This window comes from Procambarus clarkii, chromosome 57 (assembly GCF_040958095.1).
Source record: "Procambarus clarkii isolate CNS0578487 chromosome 57, FALCON_Pclarkii_2.0, whole genome shotgun sequence".
Lineage (NCBI taxonomy): Eukaryota > Metazoa > Arthropoda > Malacostraca > Decapoda > Cambaridae > Procambarus > Procambarus clarkii.
In genome coordinates this window covers 29,307,293-29,330,405 of record NC_091206.1, presented here as the reverse complement: position 1 = coordinate 29,330,405, position 23,113 = coordinate 29,307,293, and the positions used below count along the sequence as shown (strand labels likewise).

General features: G+C 48.4%; 1 protein-coding gene across 1 annotated transcript; it reads right to left on the bottom strand.

Moving 5' to 3' along the window:
* Positions 1-5,407: 5,407 nt before the first annotated feature.
* Positions 5,408-6,274, bottom strand: LOC138353429 (piggyBac transposable element-derived protein 4-like). Its single transcript, XM_069306436.1, has one exon. It carries the CDS (start codon positions 6,272-6,274, stop codon positions 5,408-5,410), a length of 867 nt encoding a protein of 288 aa, XP_069162537.1.
* Between the last annotated feature and the right edge of the window lie 16,839 nt (positions 6,275-23,113).

The following is a 23,113-nucleotide window of genomic DNA, read 5'->3' as shown; positions in this document are numbered from 1 at the left end:
TAGGTTGGAGTGTGGGACAACAGCAACAAGTGGGTGTTGGGCCACCAGGAACAGATGGGTGTTAGGGACACCAGCAAGAGGTGGGTGTGGGGGCACCAGCAACTGCTGGGTGTGGGGGCACCAGAAACAGGTGTGTGTTGGGGGGCTCCAGGAACAGCTGCGTTTGGGGGCACCAGCAACAAATGGGTGTGGGGGGCACTAGCAACAGGTGGGTAGGTGGGTGAGGGATTGTCAGCAACAGCTGCGTGTGGGGGCAACAACAACAGGTGGGTGTGGGGGGCACCAGCAACAGGTGGGTGTGGGGGGCCACTAGGAACAGGTGAATGTGGGGGCCACTAACAACAGGTGGGTGTTGGACCACCAGCAACAGCTGCGTGTTAGGGGCACCAGCAACAGGTGGGTGTGTTGGCACCAGCAACAGCTGGGTATGGGGGCACTAGCAACAGCTGGATGTGGGGGCACCAGTAACAGGTCGGTGTAGGGGGCACCAGCAACAGCTGGGTGTGGGGGCACCAGCAAGAAGTGGGTGTGGGGGTACCAGCAACAGGTGTGTGAGGGGGGCTCCTGGAAAAGCTGCGTTTGGGGGCACCAGCAACAGATGGGTGTTAGGGAAACCAGCAACAGGTGGGTGTGGGGGGCACGAGCAACAACTGGGTGTGGGGGCACCAGCAACAGGTCGTTGTGGGGGGCACCAGCAACTGCTGGGTGTGGGGGCAACAGGTGGGTGTGGGGGCACCAGCAGCAGGTGGGTGTTGGGGTACCAGCAACTGGTGGGTGTGGGAGCACCAGCAACAGGTGGGTGTTCGGGCACTAGTAACAGATGGGAGTGGGGGCACCAGCACAAGGTGGGTGTGGGGGCTCCAGCAACAGGTGGGTGGGACAGGCACCAGCAACAGCTGGCAGTGGGGGCACCAGCAATAGCTGGGAGTGGGGGCCCAAAAAAACGTGGGTGTAGGGGGGTACCAGCAACAGGTGGGTGAGAGAGCACCAGCAACAGGTAGGTGAGGGGGGCACCCGAACCAGGTAGGTGTGGGGGCCACCAGCAACAGTTGGGTGCAGTAGCAGCAGGTGGGTGTGGGGGGCACCAGCAATAGGTGGGTGTGAGAGCACCAGCAACAGGTAGGTATGGCGGAACCAGAAGCAGGTGGGTGTGGGGGGCCACCAGCAACACCTGGGTGTGTGGGCACCAGCAACAGGTGGGTTTTGGGGAAGGCATCAGCAACAGGTGGATGTGAGAGCACCAGCAACAGCTTGGTGTGAGAGCACCTTCAAGAGGTAGGTATGGGGGGCACCAAAAACAGGTGGGTGTGGGGAGCCACCACCAAGAGGTGGGTGTGGGGGGCACCAGCAGCAGGTGGGTGTGGGGGGCACCAGCAACAGGTAGGTGTGGGGGGGCACCAGCAACAGGTGGGTGGGGGGCACCAGCAACAGATGGATGCTGGGGGCCACCAGCAGCAGGTGGGTGTGGGGGTACCAGCAACAAGTGGGTGTGGGGGCACCAGCAACAGGTTCGATTGGGGGCACCAGCAACAGGTGGGAGTTGGGGGCACCTGCAACAGGTGGGTGTGGGGGCACCAGCAACAGGTGGGAGTGGGGGGCACCAACAACAGGTGGGTGTTGGGCCATCAGCAACATGTGGGCACCAGCAACAGCTGGGTGTCGGGGCACCAGCAACAGGTGTGTGGGGGCACCAGCAACTGGTGGGTTTTGGGGAAGGCATCAGCAACAGGTGGGTGTGAGAGCACCAGCAACAGCTTGGTGTGAGAGCACCTTCAGGAGGTAGGTATGGGGGGCACCAAAAACAGGTGGGTGTGGGGAGCCACCACCAAGAGGTGGGTGTGGGGGGGCACCAGCAGCAGGTGGGTGTGGGGGGCACCAGCAACAGGTAGGTGTGGGGGGCACCAGCAACAGGTGGGTGGGGGGCACCAGCAACAGGTGGATGTTGGAGCACCAGCAACAGGTGGGTGTGAGGGGCACCAACAACAGGTGGGTGTGGGGGCACCAGCAACAGATGGATGCTGGGGGCCACCAGCAGCAGGTGGGTGTGGGGGTACCAGCAACAAGTGGGTGTGGGGGCACCAGCAACAGTTTCGATTGGGGGCACCAGCAACAGGTGGGAGTTGGGGGCACCTGCAACAGGTGGGTGTGGGGGCACCAGCAACAGGTGGGAGTGGGGGGCACCAACAACAGGTGGGTGTTGGGCCATCAGCAACATGTGGGCACCAGCAACAGCTGGGTGTCGGGGCACCAGCAACAGGTGTGTGGGGGCACCAGCAACAGGTGGGTGAGGGTGGCACCAGCAAAAGGTGGGTGTGGGTGCATCAGCAACAGGTGGGTGAAGGGGGATCCAGCAACAGGTGGGAGTGGGGGCACCAGCAACAGGTGGATGTGGGGGCACCAGCAACAGCTGGATGTGGGGGCACCAGCAACAGGTGGGTGTGGGGTGCACCAGCAACAGGTGTGTGTGGAGAGGCACAAGCAACAGGTGGGTGTGGGGGGCACCATCAGCAGGGGGGTGTTGGGGTACCAGCAACAGGTGGGTGTGGGAGCACCAGCAACAGGTGGGTGTTCGGGCACTAGTAACAGGTGGGTGTGGGGGGACCAAGCACAAGGTGGGTGTGGGGGCTCCAGCAACAGGTGGGTGGGACAGGCACCAGCAACAGCTGGCAGTGGGGGCACCAGCAATAGCTGGGAGTGGGGGCCCAAAAAAAAGGTGGGTGTAGGGGGGTACCAGCAACAGGTGGGTGAGAGAGCACCAGCAACAGGTAGGTGAGGGGGGCACCCGAAACAGGAAGGTGTGGGGGCCACCAGCAACAGGTGGGTGTTGGGGGCAGTAGTAGCAGGTGGGTGTGGGGGGCACCAGCAACAGGTGGGTGTGAGAGCACCAGCAACAGGTAGGTATGGCGGAACCAGAAGCAGGTGGGTGTGGGGGGCCACCAGCAACACCTGGGTGTGTGGGCACCAGCAACAGGTGGGTTTTGGGGAAGGCATCAGCAACAGGTGGGTGTGAGAGCACCAGCAACAGCTTGGTGTGAGAGCACCTTCAAGAGGTAGGTATGGGGGGCACCAAAAACAGGTGGGTGTAGGGAGCCACCACCAAGAGGTGGGTGTGGGGGGCACCAGCAGCAGGTGGGTGTGGGGGACACCAGCAACAGGTAGGTGTGGGGGGCACCAGCAACAGGTGGGTGGGGGGCACCAGCAACAGGTGGGTGTTGGAGCACCAGCAACAGGTGGGTGTGAGAGGCACCAACAACAGGTGGGTGTGGGGGCACCAGCACCAGATGGATGCTGGGGGGTACCAGCAGCAGGTGGGTGTGGGGTTACCAGCAACAAGTGGGTGTGGGGGCACCAGCAACAGTTTCGATTGGGGGCACCAGCAACAGGTGGGAGTTGGGGGCACCTGCAACAGGGGGGTGTGGGGGCACAAGCAACAGGTGGGAGTGGGGGCACCAACAACAGGTGGGTGTTGGGCCACCAGCAACATGTGGGCGTGGTGGGCACCAGCAACAGCTGGGTGTCGGGGCACCAGCAACAGGTGTGTGGGGGCACCAGCAACAGGTGTGTGGGGGCACCAGCAACAGGTGGGTGAGGGGGGCACCAGCAAAAGGTGGGTGTGGGTGCATCAGCAACAGGTGGGGGAGGGGGGAACCAGCAACAGGTGGGTGTGGGGGCACCAGCAACAGGTGGATGTAGGGGCACCAGCAACAGCTGGATGTGGGGGCAACAGCTGGGTGTGGGGTGCACCAGCAACAGGTGGGTGTGGAGAGGCACAAGCAACAGGTGGGTGTGGGAGGCACCAGCAACAGCTGGGTGTAGGGGCACCAGCAACAGCTGGGTCTAGGGGCACCAGCAACAGATTGGAGTGGGGGTGGCACCAGCGACAGGTGGGTGTGGGGAAGGCATCAGCAACAGGTGGGTGTGGATGCACCAGCAACAGATTGGTGTTGGGGGGCACTCGCAAGAACTGGGAGTTGGGGCACCAGCAACAGCTGGGAGTGAGGGCACCAGCAACAGGTGGGTGTAGGAGGGCAACAGGTGGGTGAGAGAGCACAAGGAACGGGTCGGTGGGGTGGCACCAGCAACAGGTGGGTGTGGGGCACCAGCAAAATGTGGGTAGGTTGGTGTGAGATTATCAGCAACAGCTGTGTGTAGGGGGCACCAGCAACAGCTGTGTGTGGGGGCAACAGCAACAGGTGAGTGTGGGGGTCACCAGCAACAGCTGTGTGTGGGGGCAACAGCAACAGCTGTGTGTGGGGGCACCAGCAACAGCTGTGTGTGGGGCAACAGCAACAGGTGAGTGTGGGGGGCACCAGCAACAGGTAAGTGTTGGGGGCACCAGCAACAGGTGAGTGTGGGGGGTACTAGAAACAGGTGGGTGTCGAGGCACCAGCAACAGGTGGGTGTGGGGGGCACCATCAACAGGTGGGTGTGGGAGGCACCAGCAAAGGTGGGGGTGTGGGGACACCAGCAACACGTAGATGTGGTGGCAACAGCAACTGGTGGGTGTGGGGGAACCACCAGCAACAGGTGGGTGTGGGGGCACCAGCAACAGATGGGTGTGGGGGTGACACCAACAACAGTGTGTGATAATCACTGAAGCAGTCAACAGATCACAAGGCCACTTTGCACTCAACGCACCAGGTACAGATGGATCTTCGCTTCTGTTCCCTACATTGCGTGTTCTCGCAAACAACGCAGGTATGTTTACCCTTTTCTCGTGTGCCTTTGCTTGGCATATAAGCAAGCTTGTGTACAGCAAGGGGTTCTTTACCCTTGAGTCTGTCTGGAACTGAGTGAGGCCTTGTTACTGGCAACTTGCGTCACAACATTGCCCTCCACCCATACCTCACCAGTAGTTGTGACACTAGAGCAACACTGAATGTACGGATAGGTTGTCTCCTGCCATATTTCACGAGATACGTGTTGAAACAGTTCAGCACTGCAACGTCATCGAGGTGGAAAACAATTTCTTTGTCCACTTCACAGATTTTCTCACACACTCGACGGCACCAACAATCATTTCACATTTATCTACAAACCGCATATTTACATTGTATCAATGACACAATCAGGTTTATACATTAGCAACTTTGTTGCAAAGTTCACTTTTCAACAAGGTTGCAAAGTGAATAGTTGTCCAACATGACACCGGTGTGAATAGTTGTCAACATATTCACCTCGCGTCTGTCCCTCCAGCACACTGATAACATTCTATCACACTTTCTCAGTTGGCAATCAGCCACTGCAATACCAATGCCAAACACTAGCATTTCCCTCCTGTGGGCCTTGACAGTGCCACATACGCCGGTGTTGTGGACAAGGAGGAATCTGGTTAGCAAGGGGCTGGTATAATAATTGTCTGTGAACAGGATATGCCCCTTGTTCAGCAACGGTTCCATGAGTGTTTTCACGACACTGCTTGAGAAGCCGTGTGGATCTTGACCATCTCGACATGTAAGTTGCTGTACACAACTACCATGTCGTAGCTCAGTCGATTAAGGCAGCGTCTCGGATGCTCTCGGACGTAGGTTCGAATCTTCGTCACGGCCCTTGTGGATTTGTTCATCTGGTGCCGCTTTGATGGAATGTACTGCGTGAACGCGAGTTGTCCCTTGAAAAGAACTAGCGATTCATCAGTCAAGACACTCTGTGCTGGTACAAAATAGTTACGAAACATTCCTCTCAATTCATTAAATATCTCCCGCACTTTCCACAGTCTGTCGTGTCTGTCTTTCTTAGCATTGTTCTCAAAGTGGAGGCACCTGAGAAACAACGGGAACCTATCACGAGACATGTCGCTGTAGAATAAGGAGATAAGAACAAGGCTGTCTTTGTTCCAAAAATCCTGGATCACGTGTTTATCTGCATGCCTCATCATCATGTTCAACGCTAAAATCAGATACATTTCCTCAATAATCGTGCCTTTCCAACGTGTCAATCGAGAGGCAGGTAACATTCCGGAGTCAGTGAGTTCCAGAGCGTATTGGTTCGTCTCTGCAACGAGATGGTCCATGAATGGTTGATCGAAATATGCCATAAAATAATCAACTTCAGGCATATGCTCATTAGTATAGGGGAATAAGGGTATCACACCAACATCTGTATAATCAAATGCTGGAATTTGAGCGACAAAATTATCACAGTCCTGCCAAACAATTACACCCGTATTTTTGGTTTTGGTGCCAACACCACGGTCAACACCAGCACGAGCAACACCAGCAAGGGTGCCAACACCACGGCTACTACGTCTTGTGCTAAAGCTGTGCGTGGGCATGCCAGGAGATTAGACTGTTTTGCATAGTACAGGCCTACCACAAACACTTGATGACGAGGACGCATTGTCGTCAGGCCGCGTGAGATGCTGGCGCTGCCTTGGGCAGGGGCAGTGCTAGTGCTGGGGCAGCAAAACTCCGCAGAGTAACACCATAGTCCCCCTTATATTCAGTTCATCAACACTGCTTGTATCTGAGTCAATGGCATTGAATGCAGAAAATGACTCATAACATGTAGTATCACCCAGTAGACCAGACCACACACTAGAAGGTGAAGGGACGACGACGTTTCGGTCCGTCCTGGACCATTCTCAAGTCGATTCGGTCAAGGACGGACCGAAACGTCGTCGTCCCTTCACCTTCTAGTGTGTGGTCTGGTCAACATAATTGAGCCACGTTATTGTGATTCATTGCCTGCATCACCCAGTAGAATTACGTCCGGTGACAGATGGTGATGGTAACTCTAGTGGTGCTGACCCAGGGCAGCGTGGGAGACCAGGCGAGGTGCGTGTACTGTACACACTCTCGACATCGTCCACCGCATACTCCCCATCACTCATGTCAGACCCCTGTGTTAGGTACTGTGATGGTGTCCCACCCCTATGTCTTTCCTGTCCCGGCATCAAGAGTCATATCTCTGCGACTTGCACGTTCTCTGATGCTCAAGGAACATTTTGATATATATATAAAGGTATAGAAAGTTATCGTGTTGGGAGTGAATTAGCCGACTTAGTTTGGTTTTACAAGTAGCTTACGCCCTTTTGGTGTCACAAAATGGCGTCGAGGCTTTCCACTTCGCGCCAAAGGGGCGTGACGCCTGCCGTTAGTTGATTCTGAAGCCAGATAGGGTCACGTGACAATATAGATCAATGGACAAGGAGCCCTCGGGAGGCGTGACGTCACAAAGCAGAGGGTTCTGGGCGGCCCGGCGCCCCTGCGGGCACAGTGTGTCATCGAGAGCGGAAACGCTCGAATGAGCTCCCAATTTGGAGGCTAGGAAGCCCCATCCAATGGACCCAAGCAGCCGCATTAGTACCGCAGACGTCATGAGAGATTATTTGATTCCTGTGAAGTACATGGAAGCAGACCTTGGCTGGTGTTAATGCGCCAAGAGCAATTTTACTGATTCATTCATTCCTCCAACATTCCTTCATTCATTCCTCCGACATTCACCTCCGTCAGCGGCGGAGGTGAATGTCGGGCGGGGTTCGGGAAGACCCCATCCCCCACGTTCAAACGCGTCAGGCGAGTTGCTGTGCCCGAGGTCAAGTCCACTGGAAGACTGAGGAGGAGATACTGAACCAGACTGTAAGTTTTTCTACAGTTCCAGTGTGGGAGGAAGAAGACGACATGCACAGGGACCTACCTTCAGTACCTTAGGAGGAGGAGGAGGACCTGCCTGCAGAGTGTGAGTACGGCGAGGACGCACATCTACAAGTCAACTGAGGACCTTGTGTGTACAGGACCCTGATCAATGGAGGACCGAACGCCAGGACCGAGGACCTTAGCGATCCTCACCAGAGGATATGTCGACTATGTAGTAGAAAGAGTTAAGGTACATAAATTCCCTCCCATTACCCCTTGGTCTAGGTGAGCTAGGATATCATTCATGTCGTGATCATTGTCTTTATTATTACTGCCAGTGTGGTGGCGTTAGGCTAGGTGCTAGGTTATCCATATATACATGAGTTAATATATATTAATGTATGTGTGTGGGCGTTGTGACATTTTGGGCAGCTAGAGGAAGTGGCTGGATTCAAGAGGCCAGGATCGAAGTTTTGAATCGTTCAGCTGACTGTGTTGCCTGAGGCGGGTGAGGAGTGTTGCCTCCGTCTGACAGTTCCACGTATATTATTCTTTATGCGGATCCAGTGTAGTTTTATTCAGTAAACTTATCATCATTTTTTTATACTGTGTTTGAGTGAGCCTTTGTCTCTAGGTCTATTTGAGTAGACCATGTTTGTGGCACTGCATTGCATTTGACATTGAATCCTTGGTTTGTGATAACAAATAAGACCACTGGGGAGTGTTGCTGGGACACGAGTATGAACACCCAGCTGTCGACCATGACTTAAAGAGGTAAGGATTTACCTGTGTATTCTTCCAGTGTTACAGCGGGCAAGTCTGACTAAGAGCAACAGAGGTGAGGTTGGATTTCCCCACTTGCCAGGGATGCAATTCAAGGCCAGCCCTTGGTAGATTGGGGGGGCCCCTAGGGTGGGCAGTGGCTCCCAAGTACAAGAGGGCAAAGACCCGCGGGATTAACCCTAACTACTTAAGGAAGGAAGGAAGGAAGGAATTGGGTGAAAACGATGACAGTACTTCTCTGAGCTGTAATCTAAATCATCAGTAATCGGTCGTTCATCAAACAACATGTCTTCTATGTTGTCCTCTGAGAGTTATTTTGCAACACAGCGGCTGACTGTAGACCAGGAGCTCGTAGATGATACATCAGACATGGTTGCTACCTTAAACCTGGGGCTCTGCAACAGCAGGAGGCCTCAGGCATCCATTTTATACCCGAGTAACCACGTGGAACTTTTTAATCCTACGCTATACCTACGAGCGCCTTGAGGCACTCTGCGCACCTCTGATCTAGTGCTTAAAACCGCTCTGTGCAATGTGTGGGTTAACCCTTTCCATCATGTTTTGAACAAATCCTATACAGGCTATTCCACTTCTGTAGTAGGTATATAATTGTAGAATTGTCCTGGGTCTCCATGCCATATTGGTGTTGCCTATAATTAACTCACAGATGCCGCTACTAAAGAATCCATTCATATAGTTCCTATCTCCAAAAATGCTATTCCTTTCACAGAGTTCTACTCAGTCATTCAAAATGCATTCCGCAACCACTAGAGAGACAGATTGTCGTGTATTTAAGAAAAAATTAATGGTTAAATACCATTAACTGCGACCTCCGACCTCCCCCTCTAGCACTGTAACCCAAGGTGACAACTCTGCCACAGGTTACATATTGACTGCACTTTACTATCAGAACTGCATTGTCCCATTTACAGTAGCGCTCCTCCTAATTTTCAGGATGATTAGAAATCATGTTTTCCCAGTGTGTTATTAATCATTTGTTCATTGATAAAATACTAGGTGAAGCTGGTACCTTTGATATAGATCAGTTTGTGTTTTTGTTCTCTTATTGGCTTCCACAGAATAATTTCTATAAAATTCTTATTTTCTGTGCCACAAACGATGCTAAATTTTCTTTTGGACCTGCCACCAAATTTTGCTAATTTCTAATGTAAATGAAAAGTAGAGAATGCCATCAATCTCTGTAGTAGAGAAAAACACGGATGGTGAGTGGTGTCGTGTAGATGACTGTCACGTGGTAAAACATATGAGTAGCAGGTACTGTGGGTGATAATTTCAGTGGTGAGTGCACTCCCTTCCTGTAAGGTGATAATTGCCACCTCACTACACATCTTTACTATCTGTTAAACTGTAACAAATAACTGAAATCTGGAATGCCTTGCCAGTCAAAATAGACACTCTACAACATGCACATTCAGTATCTAACTGGCAGAGTGAGACTGACAACGTTTACAGTAGTTAGCATGATATGAACGGTACATCCAGAACTACCAGAGAAATGAGTGCACTATCCTTAAACATCGAGTAGCATAGAAGCGGTGCAACTACTGAGGAAACCAACATCATGAAGACTTTGTGATAGTAAGAAGCACACTTCGGTTAAAGAAAGCTCGCGAGCATAGTCCCCAATAGTATATATTACCAGGAGAATAATAAGCTTTCTAATATCAATAAAAGATCAAGTTATGCATTACACGAACCAATGAATTATACAAATAGTTGTATGGTGGGTGGATCCAACCTCCCATGTAACCCTCGTGGACAAAGCTGTTAGCAATACGTCAAAAAAAAAAAACAGTGCCCCACACCGTCTCCCTCGAACACCGTCGCTGCTGAGGAAGATAAGAAATGACTGAAAACAATGAAATATTTTAAAATATATTCTGAGGAAACAATAACTAAAGAAAAATATAAAGGTAATAGATGAAGTGATAAGGTCAGTAATTATTGCTCTACTGCTCGAGAAAATGACCAATGTCATAAGAACCCAAAGTTGGAGTAACATTGCCCGATCCTGAAAATGTATTTAATGTGATATATTTTAACTGCATTTTTCTGCTGTTTCGAACACGAAATATACATGGCAAACAAAAAATAACAAATGGAACTAACAGCACTTATAACAGGCTGGGTAATGAACTTTCAGTCACTTAAGCTGATGGAATAGGTTGCCAGCAAACACTGAGAGAAGTTCATTATGCATCAACCAGCTGAGCTTTATGGCCATTCATTGGCATGATAACACAGTGAATGTGATCTACAAAAAAATCCGTTGAAGAGATTGGCGGCCTGGCCGCCAGGGGGCGTAGATGTGCTCGCCAAGCGCTCCCCAGTATTTGCTCGGCGCTCCCTGTGGGAGGGTGTTGTTATTGCATCAGCGCCATGGGGAACCCCCTCCCCCCTGTTTGCCGCCCTTAATTACCTTCTACATCTAATTACTCAACAAAAAATCAGCCATCAGAACAATCACAAAATTCCAGTCCCAGACACCACTCTGCTTTCTTACCGAAAACTTTGAACATGTTAATTAAATATCCAGAAACACATTCTCACAGTGTTCTCTATATCCATAAAAACTCTGAACTGCAATGACAATCCTCACCTTGAGCGCTTCTCAGAAGGCTGTAATAGAACTCACAGTCATCACACGAGAAACAAATATATCTTTGACATTCCTAGAGTGAGACTCAACCAAAACAGAAATACAATGTAAATCAAGGCCGCAACTCTGGGCAAGTAACGTTACCCCCCACCGTGTCAAGAACTCAGCAGCCTGTCCCAATCTATCTAGTGTACCCCATGTTCATAAATCATATTTGCTTAGTGACAACTAATTGATGTGACTTGTATCTTGTTAACTTTGTGATTAAATGTCCTCTGTTGCGGTTATGTAAATATTGTGTATATAAGGTGTCATGTAGTAATTTTGACCCAGTAAGTGTGTGGATTTTACTTAGACTGTCACTCAACCTTAGACATTTTGAACTTATTGATTTGAGGCCAGGAGGTTCACTTACTTAGGAGAAAATTCTACACCACGAGCCTTACTTTGGATCATGAAATCATACCAGGGTACCAAGAACTCAAGGTAGTAAAACTTCTAGTTCCTCTGGGGAAATGTATAAGACCATTATATGTATTTGTTGTGGAATCAATGCCGACAGTCCTACAAGTGACTGGTCTCGGAGCCACAGCAAGATTCAATAAACAAAATGGGGCTTATCTTAGCAGATCACCAGATAAATTGCACATACATAACAGCTATTGACATCCTTACGGGTGCTAATTAAAACAATACATTTATCTTGGGGGAAACAAACAATAGAAATGTACTTGTTAGAGTGTACAGGAGGGAAGTTAATGTCCCGGCCAGTGTTACGCTTTAAGGCAACAAGTCCTGTTGAGCAGAAATATTCTGAAACTGGCATAGTAGCATGACTGAGCCAAGAATAATCACTCTAAGAAATCAATCACATAATTGATGATGGACTGGAGTCAGTTCATAAACAGTGAGATCTAGACTCTACAGGAAATTTTCCTGAATTCACTTAACAAGAGGAGGGAGTGGACTGCTAGCTGTCGTGGACGTGTTCCCTGCACTCTCCGGCAGTTGGTGATTGTTTGCCAGTTTGGCAGATTGGGGGCGTGTATGTCTCTGCCCGCCTGTGCTGACGTGGAGTTCACGATGGGGGTCCCTCTTTCCCCTGTATTGTCGGCTCAGTCTGTGAGCCTCGAATTTTCCGGACGGGCTGGGTACCCGGAGATAGCACTGGTGTGTGATTTGCTTCATGTCCCTGTTATAAACATTTATGGAGCTGAGCTGGTGACGGCACGTCGGGCGATCGTGAAATTTACGGAGGAGTTGGCGTATCGGGAATTTCTCCATCGATACAAGGGGAGGACCTTACCCCTGCCAGATGGTGCGGGCACTTAGACCCTCTCTGATCGGAGTGGTGCCCTCACTTACGTCAGTGTACATGGGGCGCCCTTGGAGTTTCTGGAGGGTCTGCTACGGCGGTACCTCAGCAGGTTTGGCACCGTAGTTAGTGTGCGGTTGCATATGATTTCCTCCAGTCCGCTCAAGGGTGCGAGGACTAACATTCGCACCCTGGGCATGTGGCTCCGGGCAGACATACCATCCTCCGTGCGTCTTATGGGATACAACGTTCGGGTGTTTTACGCCCGCCAGCCTCGGACGTGTTATCGTTGTGGCCTCTTGGGCCATCAGGCTGCTGACTTTTCTGCGCCTGCCACTGCACCCGTGAACCTCTTCAGTGAGGAGGATTTTCCGCCGCTTCCTGTGAAGGAGGCTTCGGTGGATGTGGACGTCTCTTTAGCCGCGGAGGTGCCCTTCTGTGTCGCCTGTTGCGCCGCCTGATGCGCCTCTGTTGTTGTCGCCTTTCCTCCGGAGGTTGTGTCGTCGCCTGGTGATCGTCCTGCTCCATCTGGTGTCCCTGGGGTTCTTCAGACTGCCTTTTGCTCGAATCCCCCGTCTTCCAGTTCTTCTTCTGCTGCGTCTGACTCTGTCCGTGCACCCTCGCCGTCTGTTCCGGCTGTGCTGGGTGATGAGGTGGATCGGCGCTTCCTCCTGTGCTTGGCCTGGTGCCCCATGTGGTTGAGGATGCTGCCGTTCTACGACGTGCGTCGGTTCGCCCGGCTTGTGTTGCACGTGTCTCTGAGTCAGCCTCCAGGTCTGAAGATGTGCGGCCAGAGCCTAAGCGTTCCCGGCGTTCTTCTGCATGGGCTGACGCTGGCGACTTCGACGCTTGTGGATCTGCTGGCAACGGCGGGGTGGCTCCGGTTGTGTTGCATACTACGGTGGTGACGGAGGTGCATTTGCCTGCGGATGCCAGTGCCGGTGTTTTAGCCTCCACTTCAGATATGGTGTCTGCGGATCCTGCTTCGGGTGCGTCGCCTGCGTCGGATGGCTCCGGTTCTTCGTGGGGGGTGGTTCCCCCTGCTGAGGTTTGTGGTGAGCGGGGTGGCCTGGTGGTGGTGTTGAAAAAGGCTGCTCGCTCTGGGGGTTCTGTGACCCCTTCCTCGTTCCCCGTTTCATTGGCGGCGGTCTCGACGCCTCATCTGTCTCCGGCCATCTCTTCAGTGTCTCCTGCGGTCTCGGTAGAGGTGTTACCATATAGTCGACCATCCCCTGCTCCTGTGCGTACGGCAACGCGGCCGTCTCGGCAGCCCCCGTACGCTTCTTCGGTGTCGTCTGTTTCTTCGAAGGACATGGGTTGCGCTCCCCAGGCTCGTTATGCGACTTGCGTCGGTGAGCTTAAGGAGTGGCCGTTTCCGCCTGATCTGGAGATTCCTGAGTGTATGAAGGGCCCACGGCGGCAGGGGGATTGTCCACCAACCGACATGGAATATTTGATTTGGGAGGCCTATAAGCGAAAGTATCCTTGGGCTTCGGACACGTATGTTCCTGTCTCTGAGAAATGTATTCCTCGCTCATGATTCCTTTGTGTATTGTGTGTTGTGGGCTGTTTCCATTTGTGTGCATGGTTGTGGGGTGCGGGTCGAGTGTGTGTGTGGGTGGGGCGGATTTGTTTCCCGGTTCCTGCGTGCTCCGGTTTGTTGTTGTGGGTTTATTTGTGTGGCTTGTGTGTGTGTGTCCGGTTCCTGTGCCGTCCGGGGTTTGGTTAGTGTGTGTGTCTGGTTGTGGATGTCATGTTCTTATAGCATGCTTTGTGGTTCTATGTTTTTATGATGCTGATTATGCGCTTGTTTGTGTCGTGTTGAGTGCCCTTCAGGCTGTTGGCGTGACCTGGCCTGGGTTTATGCTCTTTGTCGTGTTTGGCCATTGTGCTTTTCTTTTTGTTTGTTTTATACTTGTACTTCCTTTCTTGTTATTATTATTATTATTATTATTATTATTATTATTATTATTATTATTATTATTATTATTATTATTATTATTATTATTATTATCGTTTTGTGTTGGTGCCTCTCCGTGTGTGTTTGAGGTGCTGGTAGTCTTGTTCTGTATATTTATGTTCTGGTGTTTCATTTCTGTATTGTATTCCGTTGTGTTTAACCTAATTGCTGTATTTTGTTTGTAATTATTGTTGTTTTGTGGTCGACCCTTCCGGCCGGCATTTTTGTGTTCAGTAAATTTGTTCCTCTATGTTTTTGCAAATTTGTGCTTTGTCATTTTGTTTTGTTGTTCTATGTTGTATTTGCTTTTATTGTAATTATAGGCATGCTTGCATGTAAAAATAAAAATATAAAAAAATAAAATACTTAACAAGAGGAAGATTAAGTACTTTCATAGGTTGAAATTTAGCACCAGGGGCCTCTGTAGTGAGTTAATGCTTGTTGGGCCAAAAGCCACTGGTCATTGTTACACAATCCATGACCGCTGTTGATAATCCAGCGGCCAACGCCATAAACTGTACATCTTCTCTCAACTTAGGAAGCTGATAAAAACCATATACAGGTGCAGAAGATGGACATCTGATAAGGTGTACATCTGTTTATTTACCTGTGCATCTACTAGATCAGTTTATTTAAAAGTAACACCTAATGTGACTGCTCAAGTTATCCCTAAGCTTATAATGAACTGGAAAAAATGTGTAAACGAAATTCATCCTATCTTCAGCTCCATGGCACGGAGATTTTATGAAAGAAGATAGGTCTCATGGAGCTTCAAACAGTAGTCACAGAAATCGGGTCTAGAATAAATAATCAGCCATTGACTTACATCTCAAGTGACTACTCAACCTTCGCCAACCTGCGTCCAGCTCACTTAATGTTTTGACAGTCTCCGTGGTGTAGTGGTAAGACACTCACCTGGTGTTCCACAAGAACTTTGTCATGAGTTCGTATCCTGGCCGGGGAGGATTTACTGAGCACAAATCCTTAACTGTAGCTTCTGTTTAACTCAACAGTAAAATGGGTACTTGGTTGTAAAAACGAAATGCTATGCGTACTTGTGGCTGTACAAGAATGTAATAACTCTTGTATATATATCTCAAAAAAAATGTACCGTGGACCCTTAACTCCAGTACCATCCTTACCAGATGAGGGTGCCAGAGATCCCACATACGTGGGTGATTGAGTTAGTACAAGAGAACAAGCATCACTCCAACATAATATTTAAGTGGAATGAAGTATGGACATAGTAGTACCTAATCTCTCTAAGCGAGCACCATTATGGGGTAAATTCCCTTTATAGCAAAGTTAATATACAACCTGGTGATACTGTTCTGGTGGACTTTGATGGACCAAGGACAGTTAGGAAAAGTCATATTTGTCCACCCAGACAGTCAGGGAATTTTGCGGATTGTTAAAGTTCAGTCTGAAAGAGCTACGTCCTTGAAAACACTAGAAAAACTAGTACACTTAGAATCCAAAGGGGGGAGATAGATCCTGGGCAGTCCCCAGCATCAGCATATGATAATTTACAAATCTCAATACGGCCCATCCGTCCGCAAAGGACAGCCGCACAAAGGTGTAAACAAAATTTGCGTTTGTACTTTCAAAACGATGTGGAGTAAACTTGGCAAATTTTCGTCTTGCCTCAGTCCTAAATAATGGACTCCAAGCAATCATTTCCTTCCCATAAAGATGTAGAAATTTTCCTTCAAAATAGAGTATAAAGTGTGTGAGTTATATGGTGTATGAGAGAGCACAAGGCTTATATCTAGCGATTTATGGAACACAGTCCAGCCCACCCAGGATATATGTTTAGTCAACATATGAACATCGTTTTGAAGAAACCACCCCCAGGGAGGCATCAATAATGGGTTCCATACCAGGATATTTTTAATTAAATCTAATAGCTATAAGCCTATCATGGTAATAGTCCAAAATAAATACCTATAAACAAAAAATATTTGTTAAATCAGATAAGGGTGGTTAACGATTGATCTTTAAAACAGGGTGGTCTTTGATTGATCTTTAAAACAGGGTGGGGTGACTATGCCCGCCTAGGTGTGGATACAGCTAGTGTTTTGACGAGTCTACATGGCATGTGTGGTGAGTACACTTTTCTACGGCTCCGAATCCGGGACCCTGGCCTCTCCCCAGGAGAGACGGCTCAATACCTTCCACATGCGGAACCTGAGACGCATCTGTGACATTACATGGAGAGACCACATCACCAACAACACAGTACTCTAGGAAACAGGAATCCCTTCAATGTTCACTCTCCTGAAGCAGAGACACATGCGAATGCTGGGTCATGCAACATGCATGGACGATGACCGCATACCGAAGGACCTTTTGTACGGAGAACTGCCAACAGGAAAGAGGCCCACCAGAAGACCTCAGCTGCGTTTCAAAGACCCCTGAAAACGCGACCCCAAGCACATGAACATCGACTTCAACACTTGGGAGGCAGCAGCTGCAGACATATCTGCTTGGAGATGCAAAGGGCAGAAAAGACCAGCAAATCGAGGGTGAACTGAAGAGGCAGGCGGAGGATAATAGACTTCAGAGGAGGACTCGTCCACTGTCAGACTCACCTGCTTCAACGTTTGTGTGCGCTCGCAGCGGTCGGACTGCCTTCCTCGGGTTGGATTTCTCAGCCAGAGCAGACGTTGCATAGAAATAGATGTGAGGGAATCTAGATTCCCTCAGCTAGTTTTCCTAGTTTCTAGATTAGGCTAGTCGCTCTAGGGACTCTAGAAACTGGAGCTTTCAAACTAACATATACTTGTGGGGTGTTGAATGAAAGCTTATGTTAAGGACTGTCGTTTGGGACTGATTAGGAGTCTGTGATTGTTCTGTAGAGAGAATTACAGAAAATTTCCTGTTTCTGTGAAATAGGATGAGAGGTGAGAGTGAAGTGGTATGGGAGGTACTTGACTCTCAAACCGTTAGAGGTGGGGGGAAAGTGGGGTGAACGTTGCCCCCCCCCCCCTACCATGTGAGACAGTGCGCCACTGTCTTTAGGCCTCCCCCTCCTTGTGACGTCACGGGACGCCTGAGGGTGAGTGAGGCCTGTGATTGGATTAGGCACCGCTGCTCCGAGCTGATTTTGGCGCGAACGGCTGTAATTGGAAGCGGCACCATGGTGGTGTGCCGGCTTCCTGCTGATTGGTCAAGACAAAGTAGGGGGGGGGGAGATATGGGCATTTTGAGTTTCCCTAGCCCGCGAAATCGTCAGTTTGAGCTGGGTAGCAGGTGGAGGAGGACGTAGCTGGGTGGAGATGGGAGTCTCCCATCTCCACCCCTGTTAATCGTGGTCGTTACAGTGGTGTCCAGCGGGGATGGCACCCCTGCCCTCCCGGGTTGTGTTAAGGCCAAATTTTCGTGAAATTTGGGGCCGATGAGGTACGGAAGGGCCAGTAAAACAGTCTCAGAAACAATGGGTGCCCATGAGGCAGCTGGCTGAGCCTCATGGTGTAACAGGTGGTTCAAATAACCTGTCTAGTGTTGATGGACAATTGGTGGAATCAGGGCAGTGTAATTGTGATGAGATTACAGGCCCCTGTTGGGCTTTGAATTCCGCCAGGCGGCGTCAGTGTGGTGACGCCACCGGCCATTGTCACCCTAGTGTACGAGCGAGCATGCTGAGGATGGGGTGTAAAGTGATCTCCCCAAACACATGTGCATGCTAGTGGACGCGCCAACCAGCCACTCGCGGGGCCACCCGCGCCGCCCACTTTGGCCAGCAGCCCGGAAGGGTGGGGGGGGCCACCCACCCAGGTCCCTCGCGCGGTCAAACCCCCACCCCACCCCCGCGCACCAGCTCAGTCGGGTGGGGTGCTATGACGTCATGCGCTACCCGTGGCCACTCCTAAGGGCCACGTGATTAGGCCACCTTCCCTGGACATTCTAGGGCCACACCCTGCACGAGGAGCGAGCTAGGTGTTTACAGCCAGAGAGGTAGTGACCAGGGAATGGATTGATGAGGAGGTGTAGACGTGAGTACAATTATCATTGTGTACAGTGTGATGAGGACCGGTGGAAATTCCTGGTAAGAGTTGTCCCATAGCCCCGCCAGGCTAGGGAAGCAGCTGAGTGACAGCTGTCAGTGGCACGTCCAGGTGACTGGTAGGGCGGTACCTGGAGATGGATGTTGTACACGGGACCACACTGTAGTATTATAATGTATATAAGTGTGTAGACTGACTCGGGTATGTAACCGGTCAGTGTAGAGATTTACCATATAAATGATCCAGGTATTGATTCTATATAATCGGTCAGACTGGATTAGTGCGATGGAAGTACCAGCATGTAAAATTATAATCATTATGTTGCAGGGATGTCAGTGGATACCCTGAGGTCTGTGTAGTTAGAGTTACATTTACCTGATGATATAATTTTCATTGATTATGTGAATGCCATTTCTATGTGTTCATTTGCATGTTTTATGTACTGTGTTGTGTGGTGAGTCAGTAGATGTGATTGCTGACTGATTGCCTAATGATGTCATTAGTATGTGGGATATGCTTATAGCATCATTATGTTGCAGGTTTGTGCAGTGTTGTTATCAGTTTATACGATATTGCTGCCCTGGGAGCTGTGTTGAGGGTTAAGGGATTATTCAGGGGAATTCACAGTACTTAATGAGAGCAGGCAGTTGATTGGTTAATTGCCTTGCTGAGGTAAGTGTGTGTTCACAGTAGTCCTTTGCAACGGTTGCAAGATAAGGGGGGCAGTAATATTGGTATACTCTTGTTGTTGCACAACCGTGTGTCATTATTGTGTGGGCACAGTAATTAACGAGTTGCAGTAGCCGCAACCGTATGTGGGCAGTGCATTTGTGTTGTTGCATGCCATTGTAGTGTGACCTATGTAACACTGGGGTTACTTTGTTTCTTTAAGTTGTGTTGAGGACTTAAGGATTCAATGAGTTAATAATTGGGGAATTAACTGGATAAGGGGTGCACACTTATTGTTGAGTGAGTGAGGGCTGTTATGAGAGAACAGCGTTGAGCTTGAGTGAGATACTTTTCGGGAGCAATTAATTGTTCGTGTGACAACTATTTGACCACTCTGCTAATTATGTAATTAGCCTTCTCATCATCAATTCACGTAGTGGGAGAGGATCTGTCAGTATTTGTGTTAACGTAATTTGCTCGGGACTAATTACCTTTCGGGGGTATAGCAATTAGTGGTTCATGATAATTAGGGGAGTAATTAGCGTCTGGAGTCTGGAGGGCTCAGATGACTCGGTAAAGCGAGGTCATGGAGCTAGCATAAATCGTTATATTAATAATATCCTATCTGAGGACAGTGGATTAATTGCACTCATGTTAATTAGGGGTAATTAACTCCTTTCCCGTGAATTCACAGTGTTTGATTAGACCTGTTTAGGCAGTGCGGAGTGAGACGTATTTATGGATGATTAATTATCGGTCCTGGTGACAGTTAATTAATTGCTCGGAGTTAATTAGGGTAATTAACACTCACTAGTAATTTTTTGACACAGACTGTTGAGAAGCTACCAAGTTAGGGTAGGCTTAGTTAACGTAACTCAATGGGGATGTAATTAGTGGTCCGTTTGACCTTAATTAAGAATTACTCACTGAATACTTGCAAGGAGTCAAGTGTGATGTAATATAAGAGTTTGAATTATTGTTAACAGAGATGACTTGTATTGAGAGAAACAAGTGTTGAGGATTAACATAGAGTACCATCCTGTTGTTGTCTAGTGTGAGACAATTGTTTGTGATTACCGTAGGACTTTGTTGCTGACTGCTGAGATCAGTCAATTAACGTAATTAATCACATAATCAATGTAGTAATTGATTAAGGCAATTTCTTTTGGCTGTCGTCTGGTGACGAGAGTAGAGTAATTTAGGGATTTGTGGAGCTGTGTCCCAGAATCCCGCCTTGCCTGACTTTGTTTACTGTTTACAGTGCAACTTCTTGTAGGAAGTTGCAAAGAGTGTTCACACTGGGTTGTGATAGGGGGAGTCACTGTTGGACTACCCGCCTAGTTACGTGGGTCTCTCCTGTTGGGCGGGAGGACCCTTAAGCTTGTGATTAGAATATGCTGTCAGGGAAGCCGTGACACTATTGATTGCATGCTTGTGTCTTCAGTGGGCATCATTGTTCAGTTAGTTCACTTGTCAGCCTGAAGTGTCAGCAGGATGGAGCCTGCTGTCATTTCTCGAGGGGTTGTTGAATAGCTGTGTTGCAATTGCCACTGGATGGACAATAACGTAACCATTCGCTGTGGTGTAACTTAGTCTGTGATATATTTTGAATTTGCAATATTGCGTCATCAGTGGGCACACCTGTGTTCAGGTTAGTTCAGTATGCCGCCTCACAGCAAGGGTTGCTATTTAGCTGTTTGTTATCGTGCCACTGGATGGACATTAACGTAACGTAAACTCGGTAATGTAGTAGTTAGTCTCTTGTTATTAATAAATTGTTATGTTATAGAAAACGGCCTTTGTTGTCAACCCTTTAACCATATTTTTCCACACATGTTTCTGCATATTACGATTAAATGTTGATGTGATCTTGATATGACGGCTGTTCTTGGGAATTCGAATTCCAATTCATAGCGCCACATCAAATGTAAATATTTGATTGTGAGAACCCGTCGGTTACCCTTCATTAGTTTTAACATCCTGTTTAACTAGGAGGAGCCAGCGGCCTATTGTGGACAGGTTTTCACCCCTAGTGGTGGAGGCCTGGCGGTTTGCTCCCGCTTTTCCTTTTTCTATTGGACTCATGCTTAACTGCCGTGAGCAGCCTTTAAACTTGTAGTCCACCTCCTAAGGGAGGTAGGCGTAGAAAAAAATCTCACAATAGACTCCGAGGGCACAACCCCATAACCCCACGGGAGTGACGGATGCTTACTACTACTAGACGCTACCATGATACTAAACACTCCACCACCAAAACACCGAATATACACCGTGGTCGTTAACGCTGAGTTTCAGCCGTTTTTATTCCCGAGGACCTTAGTATAGTGGTGTAAACTTCATATAAAACTGATTAAAGTTCTCATAAACCGTTTAAAAATGATAGGTGTGGAAATATAAAATACCAGTGTGAAGTGGGATGTGGAGCCACAGTTGATGAGCTCGCAGACGCCATCACACCAAAACACCAGAACACACTATACACCAGTGTATATCACATCAAACTGTTTAGCTACTCTGTGGACAGGTATTGTGGTGAAATAACATAACTTTAAATTAACTAAATAATAAACAAACCAAACAATAAACAACTCGTTACCAGTAGGAAACACCACGTGCATCAAGCTGTGCGATTTCAGCAGTTTAGGATACCCATGGACCTTTGCATGATCTATTAAAACAGTATAAACATTGAGATACACTGTTTAAAGTAAACTAAGCGTGCCAAACCTTAGAAAAACAGTAGTTAAGTTGAATGCGTGGCCACACCGATGGCACTCTAGCAATGGAGCCAGACACCATTTTGCAAAATCAACACCACCTCATTAGTTAACTCCATAAAAATACAGTACTAAGCTCACTGAGAGAGCTACATAAGTCCTAACAATGATCTACCATATGATGAAAGACTTTGAGCACCTGGATTCCTATATTGTATATTATAATATACATTATAATATATGTTATGGGAACAGTTCATGATAATTATTTTTGTCAGGGATCATTGTTAAGATGTTTCAGTAATTGTTCTATTTCAGGAACTCGGACATAACACAGGCTTTTAAGCCAACGTCAGTAAGTCAATTACTTGCCACACAATTAACTATAACTAACTAGGTTCCCCAATGTTTAGCAAATAAAGATTTGAAATATAGTGCAATGGTTTAGACATAAATACAAATATACATTTCGCAATAGATAAATTCACAACGATAAAATATTAAGTCTTGTCATTGTTGATAATATCATTCATGTGTACAAAATACCAGAATTAAAAATAAAAGCTAAAATTAATATTTTATATTAATTATCAGTGCATGCTGTGTTATACATATATTTAATTTCACCATAAAGTACTGAAATTCATTTCATCCGGCAGGTAAAATGAAGGCAGCATAATTCCTGTTGCGTCTCCCTAAATGTGAGCCACCTAGAGAACACTGAAACAACTCATACAGTCCACTATAGAACAAAGACGACTACAGTTTATTTAGTGGCAACTGAATATGATTACTATCACTCTAAACAGCTAAAATGTTGCTATCGTTTTTTTGTATTTATTAATACGTCTTTTAATTTTAATCATTCTTAGGAAATTAAATAAAATCTATATATCTAACATTCAGTGAAATTCAAGAAATCACCAACATTATAGAATTTTCAGTTATATTTCTTGCATAAAATTACATACAAGAGTACAGAGCATGGCAGAGCATGGCAGACCTTTTGCACGAAGACTACCCTGTCCTCTTTATTCATTTCAGAGAATGACGGGGGGGGGGGGGGGGGGGGTGTGGAACCAGTCATATTTTAGCAGATAACACTGTCATGTCGGATCCAGACCAGAGACAATCGCAGTGCAGCTAAAGACTCACCCACCTCACAACCACTCACCCTGTCCTCACCATTACACTCGAAGTTGAGGTCTATGCCACTCCACCATCTCTTTTGCTATAGTAAGTCATCAAAGACCACTTACCCATGTTTGTGTTAATAATTGTTAATTAAATTGGAATAGAAAGTACCAGAACTGAAATTTAGCATTGACTGAAGAGTAAATCGATCTCACCGGCTCAAAAACTGCAATTAATTAGCAGTACATCCCTGCACATCTATAACAATACTGAATTTGGGTACTGAAATTATGGGTTGATATTGATGATAAGGACTTGATAAACTTTCCTG